Below are 21,696 nucleotides of genomic sequence, written 5' to 3' on the forward strand. Positions count from 1 at the left end.
CCTAGCCAACCATCATCCCAAATGACAACGTTCTCGCCCCTGATTTGCTGAAAACGGGAGGAGGAGCCTATTTTGTGCCATTATGCACGGCACAAAATAGGCTCCTCCTCCCGTTTTCAACAAATCTAAGGCGAGAACGTTGTCATTCGGGGTGATGGTAGGCTAGGAGCGTGCTATGTGGTGAAGTTCATTTTTAAGAGTGTTGTTGCGGAAAACGGATGCGACTTCCCGGTTACCTTGTTGTAGGAAGCATCTTCGTCAAATTTAATGCGAGGCTTTGTTCATCGGCACCTGTGGAGATGCTGTTCCTTTGCGAATTTGATTGCACGGCCGAACAGAAGGTGCCCAAAATATGCAGTCTTCGAGAAACTTCTAATATTAAAATCGCCATGATAATCATACAAATAAATGCTATTGTTCCTTGCTGATTTGTTTTTACAGATCATCGTTATTTCTGCAATTCCAGATGACACCTTCCTCACAGTATTTATGGTAGGAGTTACGGTATTTAAATACTGTATTTATATTTTGTATTTAAATTTTCATATCGAGAGGTATTTATGAAGAGCATTTAAATACTCCTTTCTACAAAGTATTTTGTATTAATATTTAAATACTCAAAAAACGTATTGATGTCCATCCCTGGCCGACACTATGTTCTGTTCAAAGAAGCTCACGGTATTAACGCTTTTTTCTTTCTTTCTTTTTTTTTTTTATACATGTACCATAAATAAGCGTGTTCGTTCTAACAGTGGCTGCGGAAATCGAAATATTTAGTTTGAACGCACAGAGGACAACGCGTACGAATACACGCATAGCGCACCCATTCCGGCGCTCAGGTTTGAACGAGGCTATTATTGTAATGGTGATGATGATGATGATGATGATGATGATTAGGACTAGGATTTTACTGGCGCAAAGGGAACTTATGCCCTATTCTTGTAAACCTGAAGGACTTTCTGAGAACGAAATCTTGGCGTTCACGTTTATTCCGAGAGTGAAGAACGTGTACTATTTTCCGACGCCGATGGTGGTGGTGGTGGTGATAGGGCTTGCCGTTGTCGGCCTCACGTATGTGGGCAACGTCACGACTGACGCCCTAGGGGAATGTGCGTCCTGGGCCGACTTCTAAGGGAACTGTGCCGACGCCGATGCAGATAGCTTCCGCTCGGCAGTCGGCACCAATCAGAGAGCGTAGACTTTGAAAGGTTTATTTCGAAGTGTTTATGTTTCGAAGCTTTCTTTTCCGAGTTCATTTTGATCTTGTGCGTATGTCCACGTGATTTCCTTTTAAACGTTTACTGTGGAAGTTGGATTTTTAAGGTGTTTATTGTTAAACTGTTTACGTTTACCGCCCCACCTCGGCCCACGTCACACCTTATTTAACGCGCCCCCTACGAATCCTATCACCAGGAAGCGGTATTTAACACCAAGATCATACCTGGGTAAATTACTTCTAAAATGTAATTAAACTACATTACCCATTACTGCAATTGAAATGTAATGAAATTACATTAGAATTACTACAAAAAGTACTGACATTACAGAGTCATTACGGCGAGTTTAATCGTAATGATATATGTATATGTATGTGTATATATATACCGGGTGTTTCAGTTAAATCCCCGGGCTAAATAATTCGCGAACCGGTGCACCAATCGAATAACTTTCTTTTTTACAAGTATCTGTCCAATACCGCCTACAAGATGCGCACCGCGTGAATGAGCGGGAGGCGCTCATTATTTAAATAAAAATTCAAATGAGTTTCGCGAAAAAATATAACTTCTAAAGCAGGGCGCCCTCGGCATTAAAATGGGTACTACCCCTTCTGGGACCTTCAGTAGATACCTTTTAGAGAAAAATCTGCAACCGAAGCGGGTCATTTGTTGCAGTAATTAATTGGTTTCGGTTTACATATTTTTGTCGCGGCTGGTATATATTATTATTATTATATATTATTATAAATTACATAACCCATTACATAATATAAAAAATGTGTTACATTACAAATTACCAGAAAAAGTCGTTTATTACTGTAATTTCATTACAATAATGACATTACTACCCACGTATGACCAAGATTGATATTGTTATTCATTACTGCTGGAATGTAAACGCAGAGAAAAGACGCCCCTTAGATCGCGGATGCCATTAAGGCCGCATGGTAGCATTACTTTTGCCTTACCCATTAGTGTTGCAATTCGAAATGGGTCTGCTGATGTACCGCGCATGTCATGGTGCGGGGGATCTGACCGACGCAGATTTCGCTCGCGCTTCTCTGCGAAAATCAGGCAGGCGGAAATCGAAGAGTGCGGACGTGTAGCGTCATGGGCGAATATCGAAAAAAATATAGTTTAAAATATCGCGATAAGCACTTTGTTTATAGAATGATTTTGAACGGTTTGATTAGAATAACCGGTTGGCCAAATAGCAAGCGACTTTTTGTTACGCTAAGCGGTGATCCCTCTGTTAGAAATGTGTACGCGGAGCGATCCGGTCCTTATAGTATGGAATGGCGCTGGAACAACGGGATGAACGAAGCGCTCGAGCGTCAAACATTTAAGTGCGTGCGCTCGTCGTGCTCGAGCCATTAAGACATTGATACGCGTATGGCGGGCCATAATACGCGTAAGCATAGGAAAAAGTGCCCACACTCCCACTGGCGGCAGTACATTATAACATTAATGCCAACACCCTCCACTTATATTAAACGAAAGCAGCTAGAAGGACGACGTCCAGCGAAACTGTCGACTCACAAGGTCATTTCTTTATTGGGGCGGTCGTTAGCCTTGACGTCGCTACTTGCATTATCGCGTGCTTATCGGACCTCGGAAGCCACGGAGAAGAAATCGCAAGCCGAAAACGAGCACTTTGCTGTAGGGAATACGGAGAGAGTGACCGCTTCGCAGAGGTGAGTCATGATTGAGTGAACTAAGATGACGGATGCCAAACCAATCCAATAGTGGCTGAGGAAATCGAAATATTTAGTTTGAACGCGCACAGGACGTCGCGTACGAATACACGCATAGCGCACCCATTCCTGCGTTGAGTTGTGAACGGGGCTATTCCTGTAATGATGATGATGATGATTAGGATTTTACTGTTATGATTTAACTGTTCTGAGGCTGAAACACAGAACAGACGAATACCACACCAGCCCCGAGGTGCTAAGAACATGAACAACAAAGCCACGACTGGCTGGCTTTTTCGACGACTGGCGTATTTCAATTGTTCACGGTCTTGGGCACCTGGAGGCCCGTGTTGCGTTCGTCTGTGTTTCAGCATAAGAAGCGTTACTTCCTTTCGTGTACACCAGATAGCGCTGCTTCGCAATTGTGTTCCCTGGTGGAAGTGGTCTGCAATCCCAAGTGGTTTATGAAACCTTTTCCACTTTCATAAAAGTTTTTTTTTTTTTTTCAAAGGTTTCATAAACCACTTGGGATTGCGGACCATTTCCACCTGGGATTGTATGCGCGTGTGTGTACATGAGAAGAAATGTATAGGAAAGAACGCGAAGAGAGTGAGCGCGTGAGGACCTTGATAACTCGTCGGACGGCACGTGCCGTCACTGATAACATAATCGACGACAGATCGAGATAGGTACGAGGTTCTATAGTCCCACCGCCGTCTGGCTTTCTCGACGACTTCAGATTTCGAGAGGTGACGTTTACTTTTTTTTTTAAATCAAGTTTATGTTTATCAGTGTCTGTTCTTTACCGTAAAGTCGGCCTTGAGCCGCTTGTTGCTCGCAGAAAAAGACAGTAACGAATTCCTTTACCAGCTTCCCAGAGGTGACACAAAGCTAGATTATCATTAGCTCTTTCGGTATTTCCAGTTGCCCGAATCGGGAACACTCTGCACAACCGTCACCTTCATTTATCCACACCCCATACCAGTTCTCGTTTGTTTATTGTACACACAGTTGAATCGAACATGCTTCCATCGTTTGCTTCACTGGCATCGACATGTTCCTGACTGCTCTTTCACAGTTATTATCTTCTTCTTATTATATTATAGTTATTATTTTTGCCCCATCAATATTACCGTTGTAACACCCCGTGCACTGCTCTCAAACCTTTGCTGCTGTAATCCATTGTAACCTTGAATTTATTTTGATATCATCTAAACTTCTACCTTGTATGCGTTTCACAATTCTTTGTGTCATTGCTTTTGTTCTGTGTCATACTTAGATCATGGACATTCAGATCACATCAGCAACATTTACCTAATAACTTCCTGTCACCTTTTGAGCACGGTTTTCGGCCAGGCTATTCATGTGTTACTCAGCTGATTTCCTTTCACCATGATATGGCCTTGCCATGGGATGAGGGTATCCAAACTGATTGTGTTTTTCTTGATTTTCGGAAGGCGTTTGATTCCGAGGCCCCATAGTTTGCTATGTTACAAGCTGCAAATGCTAAAGCTAGATCCAATTGTCATCAGCTGGTTATTAGATTTGATGACGAGTAGGACACAACGTGTTATCGTTTAATGGTGCTAATTCGTGTCGATCCTTCGTGACCTCAGGTGTCCCTCAAGGGTCCGTTTTAGGGACCTTGCTCTTTTTAATATACGTTAACCACATTATAACGAATATTCAGTCGAACATACGATTATTCGCATATGACTGCATTGTGTATCGTAAGGTATCAGGACCGAACGACGTTCTCATGCTTCAGAGAGATCTCGACGCTATTGATGCCTGGTGTGCTACATGGGGAATGATCCTCAGTACTAGTAAACGTAAAGTTCTCCATTTTAACCGCACTAGTCATATAAGAACACATTCGTATATGATAGGATCTGTTCCTCTTTCTCTGACAAATGAATAAAAATACTTGGGTGTTTTATTCCAGTCTAACTTACACTGGGAGGGTCACATTAATCAGGTTGTGTCCAAGGCAATCGTACTTTGTTTTTCCTTAGACGCAATTTTGAGCGGGCGCCGTACTTTAAAGGAAACTGTTTTCAAATCATATGTTCTCTCCATATTGGAATATGCTGCGGTGGTGTGAGATCCCCAGCAGGAATATTTACAGAAAATGATTCAGGGAGAAGAATATGGCAGCGAGGTTCGTGTCGGGCAATTATTCTTCTCTTATTCGCTCTCGTGAATTTATCGCTGACTTAGGGTGGGACAACTTAAAAAATAGAAGGCAATATAACCGGTTGAAACTGCTGTACGATATTCATAGTGGAGACACTGGTCTATATATGAATGATTTTCTTCTGCCACTTGTGTGTGTATCGTCCAGGATGGATCTCTATAAAAAGATTGAACCACTTCGTTTCTCAACGAGTGTTTTTAGACAATCTTTAATTCTCAACGTAAAAAATATAGTTTTTGTAAAATATAATGCGTAAAAGAGACCAACGTTGCCTGCTTAGTCATTCTTGTCTTGCATATTCTTTTAGTGTACAGAGACGCACATAAATGGGACGATGATGCATACGCTCTCTATTGTACCCGCGACATTTTGCGTTTTTCGAGGCAGGCCGAATAAAGAATATTCAATTTTTATTTCATGGTAAACTATCCTAGTCTTATGAATACTTGTCACCGAAAATGAAAAGTTACATGAGAGAACTGATGTTCTGAGGCTGGAACAACATAGAAGGGACAAATACATACAAAGTCTCAAATTTTGAGGCTTTGTATGCGTTTGTCCCTTCTATGTTGTTCCAGCCTCAGAACATCAGTTCTCTCATGTTCAACATTTGCCGCTTGCGTCGATCCCTGTCGTATGAATGTGTGTATGAGTGAGCAAAAATGTAAGAGTGAAAGGAGGATAAGAGAGAGAGAGTGACTGGTTTGTCTCTTCAGATGACGCGCACCCTGGAAGTGTCTGGGAAGGCGTGTCAGCTTAGCTCAATTGGTAGAGCCCTGAACCGGTAATCCAGAAGATGTGGGCTCGAGTCCTACAGCTGGCTAACCTTTGCAGTGACTTTCATCTTTCATGAAAAGTTAATTTACCACCATATTCCCGCCCTTCGAATCTTCCTTGAACGAAAGTCTCAGAAAGCCATTCTTTCATTTCAGTAAGTCAAAATTACCGGGAGTTCTGCGCATCTCCACGGAACAATTTTATATGTTTCTTAATCCTACACTAGCGTCACGCACTGGTGTAGTTAGCACATATGTAGGTCGGTAGTTGGTACATTAGGCGTGATATTTTCTCAACATATGTGTTGGGATACACATGACCGCAAAAAAAAAAAAAAAAAAAAAAGACTGGCTGATGTGAATGGAATTCTTAGCAGGAATCGCCATTTTCTGTCTGAAAAAGTCAGATTAGATATATAGAGAATTCGTTTTTCTTTTCTTTTTTCAAGGCACAACTATTGCTTCTTAGTGTGGTGAGCGACCACTATACGAGGAATATAATTTACGTGCGAGTAATTTATATGTGATTTATAATTGAACCTCTGTACGCAATAAGGGGATAAGTCGAAAAATCCCAAACCGAGAAAAGGGGCCTGATCTGATTGTCCGTCCCATTGACGCACATGCATTTCCGGTTTTTTACCCTCCTGTAGCGAGCCAATAAATTCCAATACGGTCCCAAATTTTCTTTGGCAGGTACATATTGGTATGTAGATGTCATTGCGGCAAAAACAGCAAAAAGGGGATACGTCGACTTATCCCCTTATTGCATACAGAGGTTCAATTATACAATATATATATAAATATGGTATAAAAGCGTATTAAGAGTACTTACTGGGCGTTGTCGTCTTTCGCGTATTGCCGACCTGCACCAACCTGGGTCATTTCGTTACCCAGAACATTATTTTTATTTTTATTAGTGTTAGCGCCGCGAAGCGACTGTGGCTATGAGCGGCGACAGATGTGGACAGATGGAGAGAGGACAGCAGGAAGGTGTGGGGGTTAGTGTGCGTCCTGGGCCGACTTCAGGGGGAACTGCGCCGACATTCGTCTGGAACGTCCTCGGAAAACCCAGGGAAAACCTGAGACAGCGCAGCCGGTGACAGGATTCGAACCCGTGTCACCTCCCTGTCTCGGCGTGGCAAAGCGATCATCCTAACCACTATGCCACGAGAGCTGGTAACAGAATGACAGGATAGTGTAAACTAGAAAAGCGTCTCCTTAACTGTGCGTTTCGAAGAGGAGAATGGCATATACTTCACCGTCACTGTTCAACCGATATACTGATCGAAACATTCACCCATCACTCATAACTGAAAGGGAACTCTGTCGTGTTTTCTTAAGTATGTGGTTAATGCTACATTGCATTATTCTATTTATATTGTATGAAGGCTTAATTTCTCCATTATAGGCACATACTTACGTCGAAAGTGCCAATATTTATGCAGTTAGGGTTTCACTGAACTCTGTATTTGGTTAGACCTCTTTGGTCAGTGCCTTATTAGTCTATATAACGCCTATATTCAGTAATGAGAATACCAATAACATTCTTATTCCTACAACAGCTGCGCAATGTATATGGTGAGTGAGGCTTTGTCAAGCCTTACTGGCTTTCTTCCAACGCTAATGAAGATAAAATTGAATTGAATTGAATGCACCTGCTTAAAGCCAAGGGCAGCGGAGACGAAGAAGAAAAAAGCGACCTAAACTTCTTATATTTCGTACTTGTGCGCTAAACAAATAATATATTTAATATTTATAATTTATATTACGCAATGATTCGTTATCTAATATGTGTGTGTCAATGAGTGTAAGACGTGCTCAAGTGAAAAGTTTTTCCAATTTTCTGGAAAGCAAACACGAAAAGACGGCTTTTCGTTGATGATGTTGCTGTTATTGTTTCAGCAGTTCGAAGGTTCCCGAAAATTTTTGCATCTCTATTGAAGTGTACTCCAATTCAACTGTAAGCTTTAAAGTAGCGCAGAAGTAATTTTTAACACCCTGTGTTCTTCCTATAAAACTGTTAGGTAGGCCAGTAAGATGCACCATGCGAAGTAATTCACATCGCAGAGTCATAATTATCGCAGAAACTGAATTTAACGTACGCCGCAAAAAGCGACAGTGCGCAACGGCGCTGGAGAGCAGTACCAGCCTGTGATCTGCCTGGAATCTCGCGCTGACGCTACGAGGATCACGCTGGTTGATTGGTCCAGAGAAATGTTGTCTGCTACTCCGCTGTCGTCTGCTACTCGGCTGTTCGGGGCCAGCTCCCGTGGCTCAGTGGTTAGCGTGCTAGCCATGTCACGTCGAGACTGGGAGGTACCCGGGTTCGAATCCCGGTGCCGGCTGTGCTGTCTGGGGTTTTTCCTGGGTTTTCCTCAGACGCTTTCAGACATATGTCGGCACAGTTCCCCTAGAAGTCGGCCCAGGACGCACATTTCCCCAGGGCGTCAGTCGTGACGTTGCCCACATACGTGAGGCCGACAACGGCAAGCCCTTTCAACACCACCACCACCACCTGTTCGGGGTACTGAAAAAGCATTACTCCTGGCTCGGTCATGATGCGACCGCTCCTTCTGCCCCCAATTCTACGAGAAAACTGGCAAAACTGGTTTACGGCGGTTACTGGTTTAGGAACAAGACGCCGACCCCCACTGACCAGCGAACCAGAACGTGTTCTCCCTTTAACGTCATCGGTGACGTGCATCATACCTTCTCCTCCTCGTTATACCCGGAGTGGCTAGTTAAGGGTGGATGCGCGGAGCCACGCTTATGTGAGCTTTTTTTCTGGGAAACAAATTGAACACATCAAAACCTTTTGCGCTAGTCGGTAAAATGACACACACACATTTCCATCAGACGTCTTAATCTGAAATTTTTTGAATGGTCCTCTGTACTCCTTTAAGCACCGAATAAAGAACAAGGCCGAATTAAGACGAACATGTCTCGAGTAATTGGCATATTAGGTCGGTACAGGAATATTTTACCATGCAAAGCAAAGCTGATGACACACAACTCACTTATTCACTCTTATTTCACGTACTGTCACTTCGTCTGGGCAACGAAGTGACAGTCTCTCTCAAAACTCTCTCAAACCTTAATATATTGCTGCTGTGTCAGAAGAAGGCGGTTCGTCATATTGCAAACGTCCCATTTCTGCACCCTACGCAGCTTCTTTTGAGGTACTTAAGTATGATCACCATAACCAATCTATACAACTATCCACTCTTCATTACCCATAGCGTGGCACTGAAACAACGTAAGCATGCCTTTCTCGATCTAGCCCAGTTGACATGTGACATGTCGCACCGTAACATATCCTTTCCGTCACAACGAAATTTATACCGTTCCTCGCTCACGAACAAAGTATGGTATACAAGTACTCAGACACAGACTAACTACACTTATAAACTTACCCATAAAATATTATAGTGGAATCACTTCGTCACTGTTGAGTTAAAGCCGTTAATGTGTAATGATAATTGTTTCGTGGCTTTGTGGGAAAACGTAAATTGCTTGACTGTGTATGTACATTCATTTTTATGACATGTCTCAGTGTCTATAATGAGTCATTTAATTATACTAATCGTACTGCATTGCTTTGTTTGAAAATTTTATAGCTTGGTGACTGCTTATGATGCCATGTATGATAATAATTTACCTCAATTGCTTGTGTGCTAGATGTATGGGGTGCGGGGGTCCGGACTATGTGCCGAACCGAGAGTCATTTCTTTCTCCGTTAGTTCCTGTTACCCGTCAAAATCGCTCAAGCTGCGCTGCAATTTCATACATGTTTCAGATTTCTTTCTAAATACCTTGCGTGTGAAGAAGACAGCTAGAAGCATGTGTGTGTAGTGACGACAACGCATGTTTTGAAGAGCGTCTGCCCAGTAGGTATTACCACAGGGCATGAGAAGATTTCGGGACACATTTCAAAACCTTATTACAAATTGCACACAATATAGCATTCGCAATGCAAATTGCTACAGCGCTGTAGTTCTTTAAAAAACCTTATTTGAGGTCAACCTCAGTGTTGTACAGTCAACACAACACGAGATACAAACTGCGGAATATTCGTTCCCATGTATTTGCAATGCCTATGCCGCCGTCGGTAGGCTTAGGTCCCCTCCGTTTCATGCCGTATCGAGCGTTAGGGCGCGGGTTGTATTTTAGGCAAACACTACGACAGCGTTGAGCCCACTTCAACTTCATTTCTCTTGCGCCGGATGCACAGTTGGAGCCTCCTTACATGATCCTGAAATGTTCTCTCGCGCATTCCATCCGTCACAGTCAGGACGGCATCTTTCGATTCTTATCTCTGAGGCTGACAAGAGACTGAACAGGTTTGTGGCACTGAACAGGTAGCCCCGGAGAAAACAAAAAGTCACAGACTGTTAGGTCCGGCACCAGACGGAGATGGAAGCAAGATGAACGGCAGGAGAAATGTCAATGAGCTTGAGGGACGTGCGCGAGGACGAGCGGAGTTCGCAGAGGTGGTCGTCCGACTTTTGTGCGGCTGCCAGGCTGACGGTTGGCATGGGAATGGTCTAATGGTGGTGGAGCGTGCGCACTTGGCATGCCTCATCTTTCTTGGAATGCCACTACATGGGGATCGCGCGAGCCATGACATGTTCGGTGATCCCCGGCTCATCCAGCGCCTTTGAAAGTTCGCATCGGGGAGTTCGCATCGTTCGGGGAGGTAAACATTGCTTCCAGCACCGTGTGTCAGAGGTTTGCGGCGCACGTCAAAAGAGCCCGAGGTGGTCCAAATTATCCGCAGTCCTAACCTGTGGCAGCTGCAACATGTTGCCACACTAGCAGTGTTGTACGTATCGCCGTTACAGTAATCGATACCTTTTCGGTATCGGAGTGCGTATACTAGATACTTTCTTAAGTCGGTATCGGAAAAGTATTTCCGTTACAAGTTTATGGTAACGCATCGTTACCGATACCGATACGTTTTAGTGCCCCACCCTTTCTTCACCGACTATATTTCTTATTCTTATTCATTGTCAATGGTCCGCCTAGCCCTCGACAAGAAGCTTGTGGACACGCATACATGCTCCGTAACCGGAATTATGAAATTATACCAAACACGTGTTCACCGTTTTTCTTTGAAACTGAAGGAACTAACCACGCTGTGTTCAACAAAAGAGTTGAGGTCAACGGACAGAGGTCAAGATTTTGACAGTGCGCTCTGGATTCCACTGCTACGCTGCCGTGTCGCACTGAGTCACGCTCACATATACTGTATACACATATATCAGATAGGATTCCTGGGTCATTGGACTTCATGGTGTGAGTGGGCCTGACACTAACGTAATTGTCACACTGGTCTCTGTTAGCTGCCGGAGACACCACGGCTTGCAAGGATGGCAGAAGAAGATTTCAAGAACCAGCTATTGCTAAAAGTCAAGCATAACGTTTCCGAGCTACATATGAAATATGCCGTCTTTTTAATGCAGAATTGTTCACGTAAGCCACATTTCCGTGTTGCGCCATCTCCGTATTTCAAACAAAAGTATCGCCCAAAGTATCGCATTAGTCTTTTTAGTAACGGTAGCGGTACTTCGTTACTTTACAAAAGAAGTATCAATATCAGTATTTCGATACTCTTTTACGTAACTAACGAGTATCGGTGTCGCGATACCATATTTCGGTAACGGGTACAACACTGCACTCTAGGCTGTCTTACCTTTTTTGTAAAACTATTCGTATTATTATTACTAGGAATAGCGAATGGCGTCACTAAAATGACACATTCCTTAATACTGGGACGTTACTCTGAACGGCAAGTTATTTTTATAAAGGTCGCTTTGAAGGATGCAAAGATCAGCGTTGGGATTAATCATGCGACACCAAACGCTTTCGATGGCAAAATGTTGGGAAAGTCAATTGTCGGACCTGCAAAAATTTCCCTCCGCCGTTTTAAATCCAGTTATTTGTCGATTCATATTGGGATTACAATTTTCAGTTCTCGGCTGTTTCTATGCATTGTGGTTCATCTGTATTCGGAGTACATACAGTAATACATAGTGAAACATGTGATACATAATGTAGCCTAGGGACAGCGATAATATTTAGCGAGCATAGAACGCTGTAATCATTCTTTCTTTGTCCCTGCAGATCCCAGCATGAATGAATCCAAGACCTCAAGAAAGCGTCCCTCCTTTAAGGTACATCCAGCGTCTGGGTGGATCGTGCCTCGAGGTCAATTTCCATTCGCTAATCTGGAAGCCGCAATGCAGTACCAGCCTTCCGAGGGCGACATCATCGTGATGACGTACCCGAAGAGCGGGACCACCTGGGTACAGTACATGACGTACCTCCTGCTTAACAATCTCCAACCCATCCCATCCGGTCGCCGCCTTGGCGAGTTCATCCCGTTCATTGAAAATGTCGGCACGAAGACGCTGTCTGACGTGAGACCTCGCGGAATGAAGACCCACTTGTCCTTCGAGGTGTTTCCGTGGAGTGCTCTTCCGCGATACATATGCGTCGCCAGGAACCCCTGGGACTGCTGCGTGTCCTTCTTTCACCATATGCGTGGATTCCCTACATGCTACGACTATGAGGATGGCAAGTTTGACGACTTCTTCGAAGACTTCCTCGAAGGCCAGATTGAATGCGGCGACTATTTCGATCACCTTTTGTCGCTGTGGAAGTACCACGACAAGGACAATGTGCTGTTCCTGACGTACGAGGAAATGAGTGCGAATAGACTAGGTTGTGCCCAGCGTATCATTGATCATCTTAGGCCCGTTTTTCCTCGAGGGTGGCAGCCCGACGCGGAGGACCTGGCAGCAAAAAGTAGGATTGACGTAATGAAAGCAGACGATCCGAGTAAGTGGTGTTCAGCTCGGCCAAAAGGAGTGCCCGGGTTTATTCGTCGCGGTGTAGTGGGGGACTGGAAAAACCATTTTGCTCCTGAACAAAGCCGGAGACTGAGCGAAAAATTCGTGAAGAAGCTTGGCTGCACCGGGGCTGGAAAATTGTGGAATGCGCTGGAAGACCTGCAGCGGGAACTGTCTTTTGTGTAGGTTGTGGCACCCAAAACAAAGGGACGTCTATACAGGTTCTTCCAGGAATCTTCCAGGAATTTCGTGGTGCCCCCATTTCGACAACGAAGACGTACTGTTACGTCAAATGCGGATTGCTGATGTCTTAACGTTGTATTGAAATAAACCTTCATTTCTATTAACGTTGATAAGTTTCTGTTACTGATCCGACTACTGCCTAATATTACTTCGTTCATTGTCTGTTGCCATCATTTAACTGTGTTGGTGTAGCATGTTGCAAACGGGCAGATCTAATGGGGGGGGGGTTCGGATGTCCTGACCCCCTCAGTATCTGTCGTCGAATAGAGTTTCAAGTGATATTTGCACTGTATATTGGTATGTGGTATTGGTACTGTTGGCCGCTCTCACAAGGCATAGTATTCAACAATCAATGACGATGACTCATGGACATAGAAGTCGTGTGTTTCAATATTATTTTTTTAAATTTCTACGTGTCACGTGTACAGTGAAGTTACTGTATCGTTTTATCCAATTTTATCTCTGTATCACTTGCAGTAGTGCGACGCTGAATATGCCAATTTCTTCCGCTTTTCCTGTAATTTGTGAGGTAGGGTGGAAGTAAATAAACTTATGTGTTAACCTCGTATGTACAGTCGCTCCTACAGCATGTGTAATAAGTCATGCATGTGCATGCTCTGCATGCACAGCGCTTCGAATCTCTGCAATGAACCGCACTGACAGCTGAACGATTGCAACACACTCGTGACAACAAATGGGGAGTTTCATTTCCAGGGGGCGATACTCCACCCCATTGCTGGATGGTGATGTGGTGAATAAAATAATGAGCCCCTTCACAATAAGGAACAAGGTCTTATTGTAGAACGCGAACGCACACTCGTACACTCTTAGAAATGAACTTCACCACATAGCACGCTCCTAGCCAACCATCATCCCGAATGACAACGTTCTCGCCCCTGATTTGTTGAAAACGGGAGGAGGAGCCTATTTTGTGGTCATTATGCACGGCACAAAATAGGCTCCTCCTCCCGTTTTCAACAAATCTAGGGCGAGAACGTTGTCATTCGGGGTGATGATTGGCTAGGTGCGTGCTATGTGGTGAAGTTCATTTTTAAGAGTGTAGAACATAATACGACAATCGAAAAAGCCAAACGAGAACCATGCAACACCAAACCACACAATAACGAACGAAAACCGCGGAACACCCCAGGAAAACCAAATACCACACGCAAACCGAACAACAAAGGAAAACCACACACCACACACACACACACACACACACACACACAAACTAACTATACAGTGTGAACCCTTGCTGAGCAAAAAGAGTCAATTTTATTGGTTCACTTTCACCGAATTTCTTCGTGCATATGCTCCCCGTGCGCGACACTTACGACGTCATATTCGGAGTTACAGGCAGTGGAGAAGAAAAAGAAGGCAATTACTATTAAAAACTGCGGGAACACCGCTGAAGCACATTTGGAATGCATCAGCACACTGAATCCTAAGAAAGATGTGTGCTAATCAGCAATGAGGAGCGTTTAAAGCGCCACAAATGCTCCAATTCAAATCGCTTCCCATTGTTTGCTATAGGAGCAGCCGGCGCCATTGGGCCCTCCAACATGGCGGCCGGTTGCCGCACCTCTCTCCCACGAGACCCCTCTCCTATGCGCGATCCAGCCTTTATACATACACTCTTAAAAATGAACTTCACAGCATAGCACGCTCGTAGCCAACCATCATCTCGAATGATATCGTTATCTGGCCGGATTTGTTGAAAACGGGAGGCGTACGCCCTTTTTGTGACAATTATGAACAGCATAAGTGCCACAAAAACGGCGTACGCCTCTCGTTTTCAACAAATCCGGCCAGATAACGATATCATTCGAGATGATGGTTGGCTACGAGGGTGCTATGCGGTGAAGTTCATTTCTAAGAGTGTATAGAGATCAGTAGGGCGTGCAGATCATAGGTGCACAGTAAATTTATTTACACCCCTATGAGTGTAAATTGAGTGTTAGATAACTCACACCCTTATGGGTGTAAACCCCAATGATGGGTGTAACAGGGGCGTCACATATTACACCCAAAAGAAGGATGTTTATTGGGTGTATTGGGGGGGGGGACCCCAAAAATGGCAGGTTCTGAAAAGAAGAAGAAAAAAAAAGACTTGCTCTGTATTTGCTAGTGTGAGCATCTTAGCTATCAAGACTCATGGAATTTTTTTTATTTCCGTGTTAGCGACGCGAAGCAACTGTGGCTATGGACGGCGTACAGACGTGGACAGATGGAGAGAGGACAGCAGGGAGGAGTGGGGGAGGGGTTAGTGTGCGTCGTGGGCCGACTTCAGGGGAACTGCGTAGACATTCGTCGGGAAGGTCCTCGGAAAACGCAGGGAAAACAGCAGGCAACACAGCCGGTGAGAGGAACCCGTGTCACCGGCGTGGAAAGGTATCTTAACCAGCATGACACGGGAGCTTAGAAGAGCTTAGCTACACTCTTAAAAATGAACTTCACCGCATAGCACGCTCCTAGCCAACCATCATCTCGAATGATATCGTTATCTGCCCTGATTTGTTGAAAACGAGAGGCGTACACCTTTTTTGTGACACTTATGCTGTTCATAATTGTCACAGAAAAGGCGTACGCCCCCCGTTTTCTACAAATCAGGGCAGGTAACGATATCATTCGAGATAATGGTTGGCTAGGAGTATGCTATGCGGTGAAGTTCATTTTTAAGAGTGTAGGTGCTTCCGCTTTAACCTCTTATGGAAGCTTGAGTTAGCATTCATTATGTCACATGTACGCTCTTCCCGCATGAACACTGCTTAAATGTACTAATACGTATACATATAAATGCGAAGGAAAAGGCAGAAGGGATCCGAGATTACAAACAGAAAATACAAGGGGGGTTTATTAACGATTAAGGGGACAAGTCGACACTGCAACAGCAGCCCGCCTTCGCCATTTGCAAGCCCTGTTGAAGGCTGCTGCTGTCGAAACGTCGACTTCCCCCATAATTTGTAATAAACTTCCATTGTTCTTTTCGTATATTAATTTCACAATCACCCACAATAGTTAGCCCCTTACTTACATACATATATGTATTTTAATTTCGTGGTCACTCGCACCAGTTAACCTTTCAGCAGGGGTGAAGCCCCTGACACCTATTTTCAAGCTTGGTCGTATTGAAGGCAGCGCTGACTGTCGAAACGTCGACCCCTAACTGTAGCTACAGTTGCCCTACATTTGGCAACGCGACTGTAAAAAAATTAAATGGGAATTACTAGAAATAAATTTAACAACAACAACAACTTTATTTTCGACCTTGGAAAATCGGGAGTTTCATCGCCACAAGCGATACTCTACCCCATTGCTGGATGGAATGTGGGGAATAAAATAACGAGCCCCTTCACAATAACGATCGAAGTCCGATGGTGTCTAGAAATGTCAGAAGAGCTTTGAGCGCAGAGCGTTGCTGGGCTGGATTGGGCCAGGGGCCAAGCAATTTCGATAGGGAGAAAGGGCGAGAGTCCAGCTGACGAAGAGACTCGGAGAGTGTGGTTCGGGAAGGTTCGTAGTGATTTAATATAATAAAAGTAGCAATTGTTTTTAATCCTTAGACGGCTTCCCAATTCTCTTCATTACTTGTTGTCTATCTTTTTCGCGTCCGTCTGTACTAGAAAACTACGTGAGCTATGAGTATTGTGCTGCATACGCCCGTTTTGCACCGATATGAGTTTTCCAAAATTTAGCATCGTGTGTAACGTAAGTGTGATCGGGGGGTATTGGTACATTACATACCTTTTACACCAACACGGGTGCTTAGTGGAGTGTAGTATAAGTGTAATGTCACCATAGTACACCCTTTTCACACCGGGAAGGGCGTAAAAAAATTTACTGTGTGTGGCCTTCGGATTCTCAGGAGAAACACCCATGAGGCGGGTCGCTTTCCAGGATAACACACTCGGCCATCGTGAAACGAACCTTTGATATGACGTCCGTTAATCCCTATCCCTTCTTGTGTTAAAAGCGATAACATACCCCAGTGCAAGGGACACACAGAAAAAACGAACACGAAAAGCACTGATTGACAAACAGACATTTTATTTCACAAAGAAACATGCTTATAACGCTAGAAAGTAGGTCAGCCATTCGCACAGACTCCCAGCTTTTCCCTTACCCGTCGTGCACGTACACTCTTAGAAATGAACTTCACCACATAGCACGCCCCTAGCCAACCATCACCCCGAATGACAACGTTCTCGCCCCAGATTTGTTGAAAACGGGAGGAGGAGCCTATTTTGTGCCATTATGCACGGCACAAAATAGGCTCCACCTCCCGTTTTCGACAAATCAGGGGCGAGAACGTTGTCATTCGGGGTGATGGTTGGCCAGGAGCATGCTATGTGGTGAAGTTCATTTTGAAGAGTGTAGAACGGTCTTGTCCTTAACTACATTGTAAAAAGATAGAGAATCGCTCTTAAACAAGGTACAACAAGAACTACACCTTAGATCCACATGGCTTCGCCTTTTCATATAGTGTTGTGGTCCGTCTGGGAATATGACCTAAGTGCTGCTTTCTCAGTGTGGACAGACGCTTTGTCACGTGCTTTCACAAACTCTTTCCTGCTTTTCACCCACCTTTCCATACGCAGAGACGTACTGTCGTAGCGTATTGGTGGAAGATAAGGTTTTCAACAGAACAAGTCCGACCTTCACCAAACCCCGAAACCTGCTCTCTAAATACAGAGCTTCACCGCATAGCATGCTGTGCGCCAACCATTGCCACGAATGATAGGGTTATCGCCACTGATTCGAGGAGAGAAGGGGGGGGGGGGCGTACGCCTTTTTGTGGCAATTTTGATATGTGTATAATTGCCACAAAAAGGCGTACGCCTCACTCTCTCCTCGAATCAAATGCGATAACCCTATATCATTCCCGGCAATGGTTGGCGCACAGCATGCTATGCGGTGAAGTCCTGTTCTTTGGTACCCGGTACCCGGGTTCGAATCCCGGTGCCGGCTGTGCTGTCTGGGGTTTTTCCTGGGTTTTCCTCAGACGCTTTCAGACATATGTCGGCACAGTTCCCCTAGAAGTCGGCCCAGGACGCACATTTCCCCAGGGCGTCAGTCGTGACGTTGCCCACATACGTGAGGCCGACAACGGCAAGCCCTTTCAACATCACCACCACCACCACCTGTTCTTTGAGTGTGTGGTGTATTTTGTCGCCTTTACCACGCACTACCAAACAGCACGGGTGTTATGACTTTTTTTTTTTTTCGCCTTTTGTATCATATCACATGCGTCTGGTGAAAATTCGCGCGGAGGTCGCTTTGTTGCCTCTGTGTTTTTTTGTTTTGTTTTTTTTGCGGTGGCGTGAAATGACCATAACAGGCACAATTTGGAATAGAGCGTCGCGATGTACTTATGATGACGCCAAGAACAAACTGAAGTCACATGACACGATGAAAACAGAGTAACGAGTGCGAAGTGCCGTTCAGCGGATTCGTTTTTATAGGTCATAGGGTATAACTTCTTTTCATTACAGAGTTTTAGTACATCGTACCCTATCGCCTTTGCGTACGGAGGGGATATAACGCTGCTTGTTCTGCGCACTGCACGAAGCCATATCTATGTTGTGGGCGTGCGCAGTACCATTAACGCTACCCCTTCCGTACGCGCAGAGGCTATAACGTACAAGCACTAAACTTCTCTATTGGCAAGTGCTAGTAGAACGGTCACTCTTAAAAATGAACTTCACTACATAGCACGCTCCTGGCCAACCATCATCTCGAATGATAACGTTCTCACCCCTGATTTGTTGAGAGGCGGAGCCTATTCTGTGCCGTGCATAGTGGCCACAAAATAGGCTCCGCCTCCCGTTTTCAACAAATCAGGGGCGAGAACGTTGTCATTCGGGATGATGGTTGGCTAGGAGCGTGCTATGTGGTGAATTCCTTTTTAAGAGTGCGGAAGACCGGTAGACTACACTCTTAAAACAGAACTTCACCGCATAGAACGCTCCTAGCTAACCATCATCTCGAATGACATCGTTCTCTCCGTTCATTTGCTGGAAACGGGAGGCGTACGCCATTTTTGTGACAATTATGAACTGTATAAGTGTCACAAAATAGGCTCCGCCTCCCGTTTTCAACAAATCAGGGGTGAGAACGCTGTCATTCGGCATGATGGTTGGCTAGGAGCGTGCTATGTGGTGAAACTCATTTTTAAGAGTGTACCGCGTGTACTGCACCCCATTAACAGGTAAGGTTATGAATCGCGCTGTATCTGTCATTGGTTCGGGTAAGTTAGGGGTGACGTTATCGCCGTTCTACTGACACTCGCCCTTTTAATGTAGGGTAATTTCTGGAATATGCTGTGGAGGAAAAAAAAAATGTGGAGACACGTAGCCTGTGTCAGTATTCTTTACTATTTTTCTTTTCACGTACAAATTTCTTAGGCAGTGAACCCCAACTACGCTTTTACAGTATAACGCTGCTGCAGTCTTTCGTGCAGTGTCGAGACGACCGTCTCCCATTTCGTTGCACTTCTTCAACACATGGTCCCGCTCGAGAGCTTCATTTTGTCATGTCTATACATAGTGTGTCCGACTGAAGACTGACAAAACGCCGGGAACACTCATGTTTATAAAAGCGATAAAAATACACACGACGTACACAATGAATTAAAATTAACAATAGCCATTAACTTTTCGGATGCCTATGCAGATCCCCTCATCGGAATGAAGCAGGAGGCGGTTACGCGGTACTATTTATGTAGCAAGGGGGCGTAGCAGTCGGGTAGTGGTTCGGGGTGCTTGTTCAAAACATTATTAGTTCTTTAGATGAACCAGGATTCGAGTTCTTTTTTTTGGGGGGGCTTTTTCTGCAACATATTATCTTCGTATCTGTGATACCTCATTGTAAGGATGAGACATATCAGGGAGCCAGTTTAACGCTCTCACCTGTGAAAGCGCTAGCATGTGATCGTCTTGGATTTCTGTCAATCTGGGTTTCTCGACCCATTCACTTGTAAAAACATATGCCTCCAGTGGCTTCTCTGCCTTGAAATAAAGCTACTTTTCACCACAAAGTATTCGTGGATATCACTAAGGTCCACCTGCGGCCACAATGATAATTCGTGTGCACAGTCACCATGTTTCAGAACACACAGGTCACCGCCAAAACCGTTCAAGCAAACTTGCATACATTCATGCCCAGCTGAACACTAGAAATACCAAGGCGCTATGGAGAAATTTGAACTCCTTGCTAGAAAGCCATGTTCCCAGTCCGCCCCTCTCCACACTTACATTCGGTTGGACAGAAGTAAGCGGCAGCCATCTCGCTATGGCGTTTAATGAACATTTTATACGTTCCGTGGGCGTGGGTACAGGAGATACACTCTTAAAAATGAACTTCACCGCAGAGCACGCTCTTAGCCAACCATCATGTCGAATGATATCGTTATCTGCCCTGATTTGTTGAAAACTGGAGGCGTACGGCTTTTTTGTGACAATTATGAACAGCATAAGTGTCACAAAAATGGCGTACGCCCCCCGTTTTCAACAAATCAGGGCAGATAACGATATCAATCGAGATGATGGTTGGCTAAGAGCGTGCTCTGCGGTGAAGTTCATTTTTAAGAGTGTACACCAGTGTTCTATGATCAAACACCAAGTTTTTCCTGTTTTCTGCATCCGACGGATGCTGAGGAAGTGTCTTCCATTATCATGTCTTTGAAAAATAGTACTTCCCTAGACGCTTTCGGGTTAGATGTGCGAAGCCTCAAGCATGTGTCCCGATTTATTTCACCCGTACTCTCACATATCTGTAATCTCTGTATCTCACATGGTGTGTTCCCGACAAACATGAAAATAGCGAGAGTTTTACCAATTTTTAAAAAAGGTGACCGCAATGTTCTGTCAAACTACAGACCGATTTTTGTTCTGCCATACTTCTCGAAGGTCTCGGAAAGAGTTGTCTACAAGAGGCTTCTTTGCTACCTAGAAAAACACCAAGTTCTTTCGTCAAGGCAGTACGGGTTTAGGCAAAATAAGTCCACAGAACTTGCTCTCGTTAGACAGAAAGAGGCTATCTTAAATAACTTCGAAGCGAAAAATGTTGTGCTGGGTGTATACATAGATTTTTCCAAGGCATTTGATACACTAAACCATGCAGTGCTTTTAGCGAAACTAAGTCATTACGGTATTCGTGGTATGGCCTTATCGTTCTTCAAGTCGTATCTCTCGGATCGCTGTCAATTCGTTTCACTAGACCATCAGAATGTATCGCGCTCCCTACATATCAAAGCAGGAGTACCACAGGGCAGCATACTTGGTCCGCTGCTGTTTCTGCTGTACATAAATGACATCGCCACATTACACCCAAATATAGTTTTGTACGCAGATGATGTATCACTCTTAATCAGCGGGAAAACGTTCGATGAAGTAGCTGCGGAAACCAACGAAGTCCTAAGAAACGTAACCAGCTGGGCATCACAAAACCAACTCACAATCAATACCGAAAAGACGTTGTCGACTCTCTTCACACAACGTGGCTCACACATTGTGCCCAACAAGGGTATTGTCATTGGACACTCAAAAGTTAAGCTCGCTCAAAGCATTAAAATCCGTGGAGTCATATTCGACCACAAGTTACTGTGGCACAATCACATCTCTTCCATTGCATCCCAAATCAGTTAGACCCTTAGCCCGCTGCACAAAAACAAATTCTTCCTCCCCACCTCCTATAAGGGACTACTATATCACTCTC

General features: G+C 44.5%; 1 protein-coding gene across 2 annotated transcripts; it reads left to right on the forward strand.

The window, feature by feature from the left end:
- Positions 1-2,808: 2,808 nt before the first annotated feature.
- On the forward strand, positions 2,809-13,549 carry LOC135374277 (sulfotransferase ssu-1-like). Of its 2 annotated transcripts, none has more exons than XM_064607265.1 (2): positions 2,809-2,911; positions 12,011-13,549. In XM_064607265.1, the coding sequence occupies exon 2, from the start codon at positions 12,019-12,021 to the stop codon at positions 12,922-12,924; it is 906 nt and encodes a 301-aa protein (XP_064463335.1). In that variant the 5' UTR covers positions 2,809-2,911; positions 12,011-12,018; the 3' UTR covers positions 12,925-13,549. The 2 variants fall into 2 exon arrangements, with proteins under 2 accessions (XP_064463335.1, XP_064463336.1); XM_064607266.1 differs by lacking the exon at positions 2,809-2,911 and adding an exon at positions 3,570-3,660.
- The last annotated feature ends 8,147 nt before the right edge of the window (positions 13,550-21,696 follow it).

This window comes from Ornithodoros turicata, unplaced genomic scaffold (genome assembly GCF_037126465.1).
Source record: "Ornithodoros turicata isolate Travis unplaced genomic scaffold, ASM3712646v1 Chromosome52, whole genome shotgun sequence".
In the NCBI taxonomy this organism is placed as follows: Eukaryota; Metazoa; Arthropoda; class Arachnida; order Ixodida; family Argasidae; genus Ornithodoros; species Ornithodoros turicata.

Excerpts from the sequence above, each read along its gene's own strand:
- LOC135374277 (XM_064607265.1), top strand. The coding sequence starts at position 12,019 with ATGAATGAATCCAAGACCTCAAGAAAGCGTCCCTCCTTTAAGGTACAT.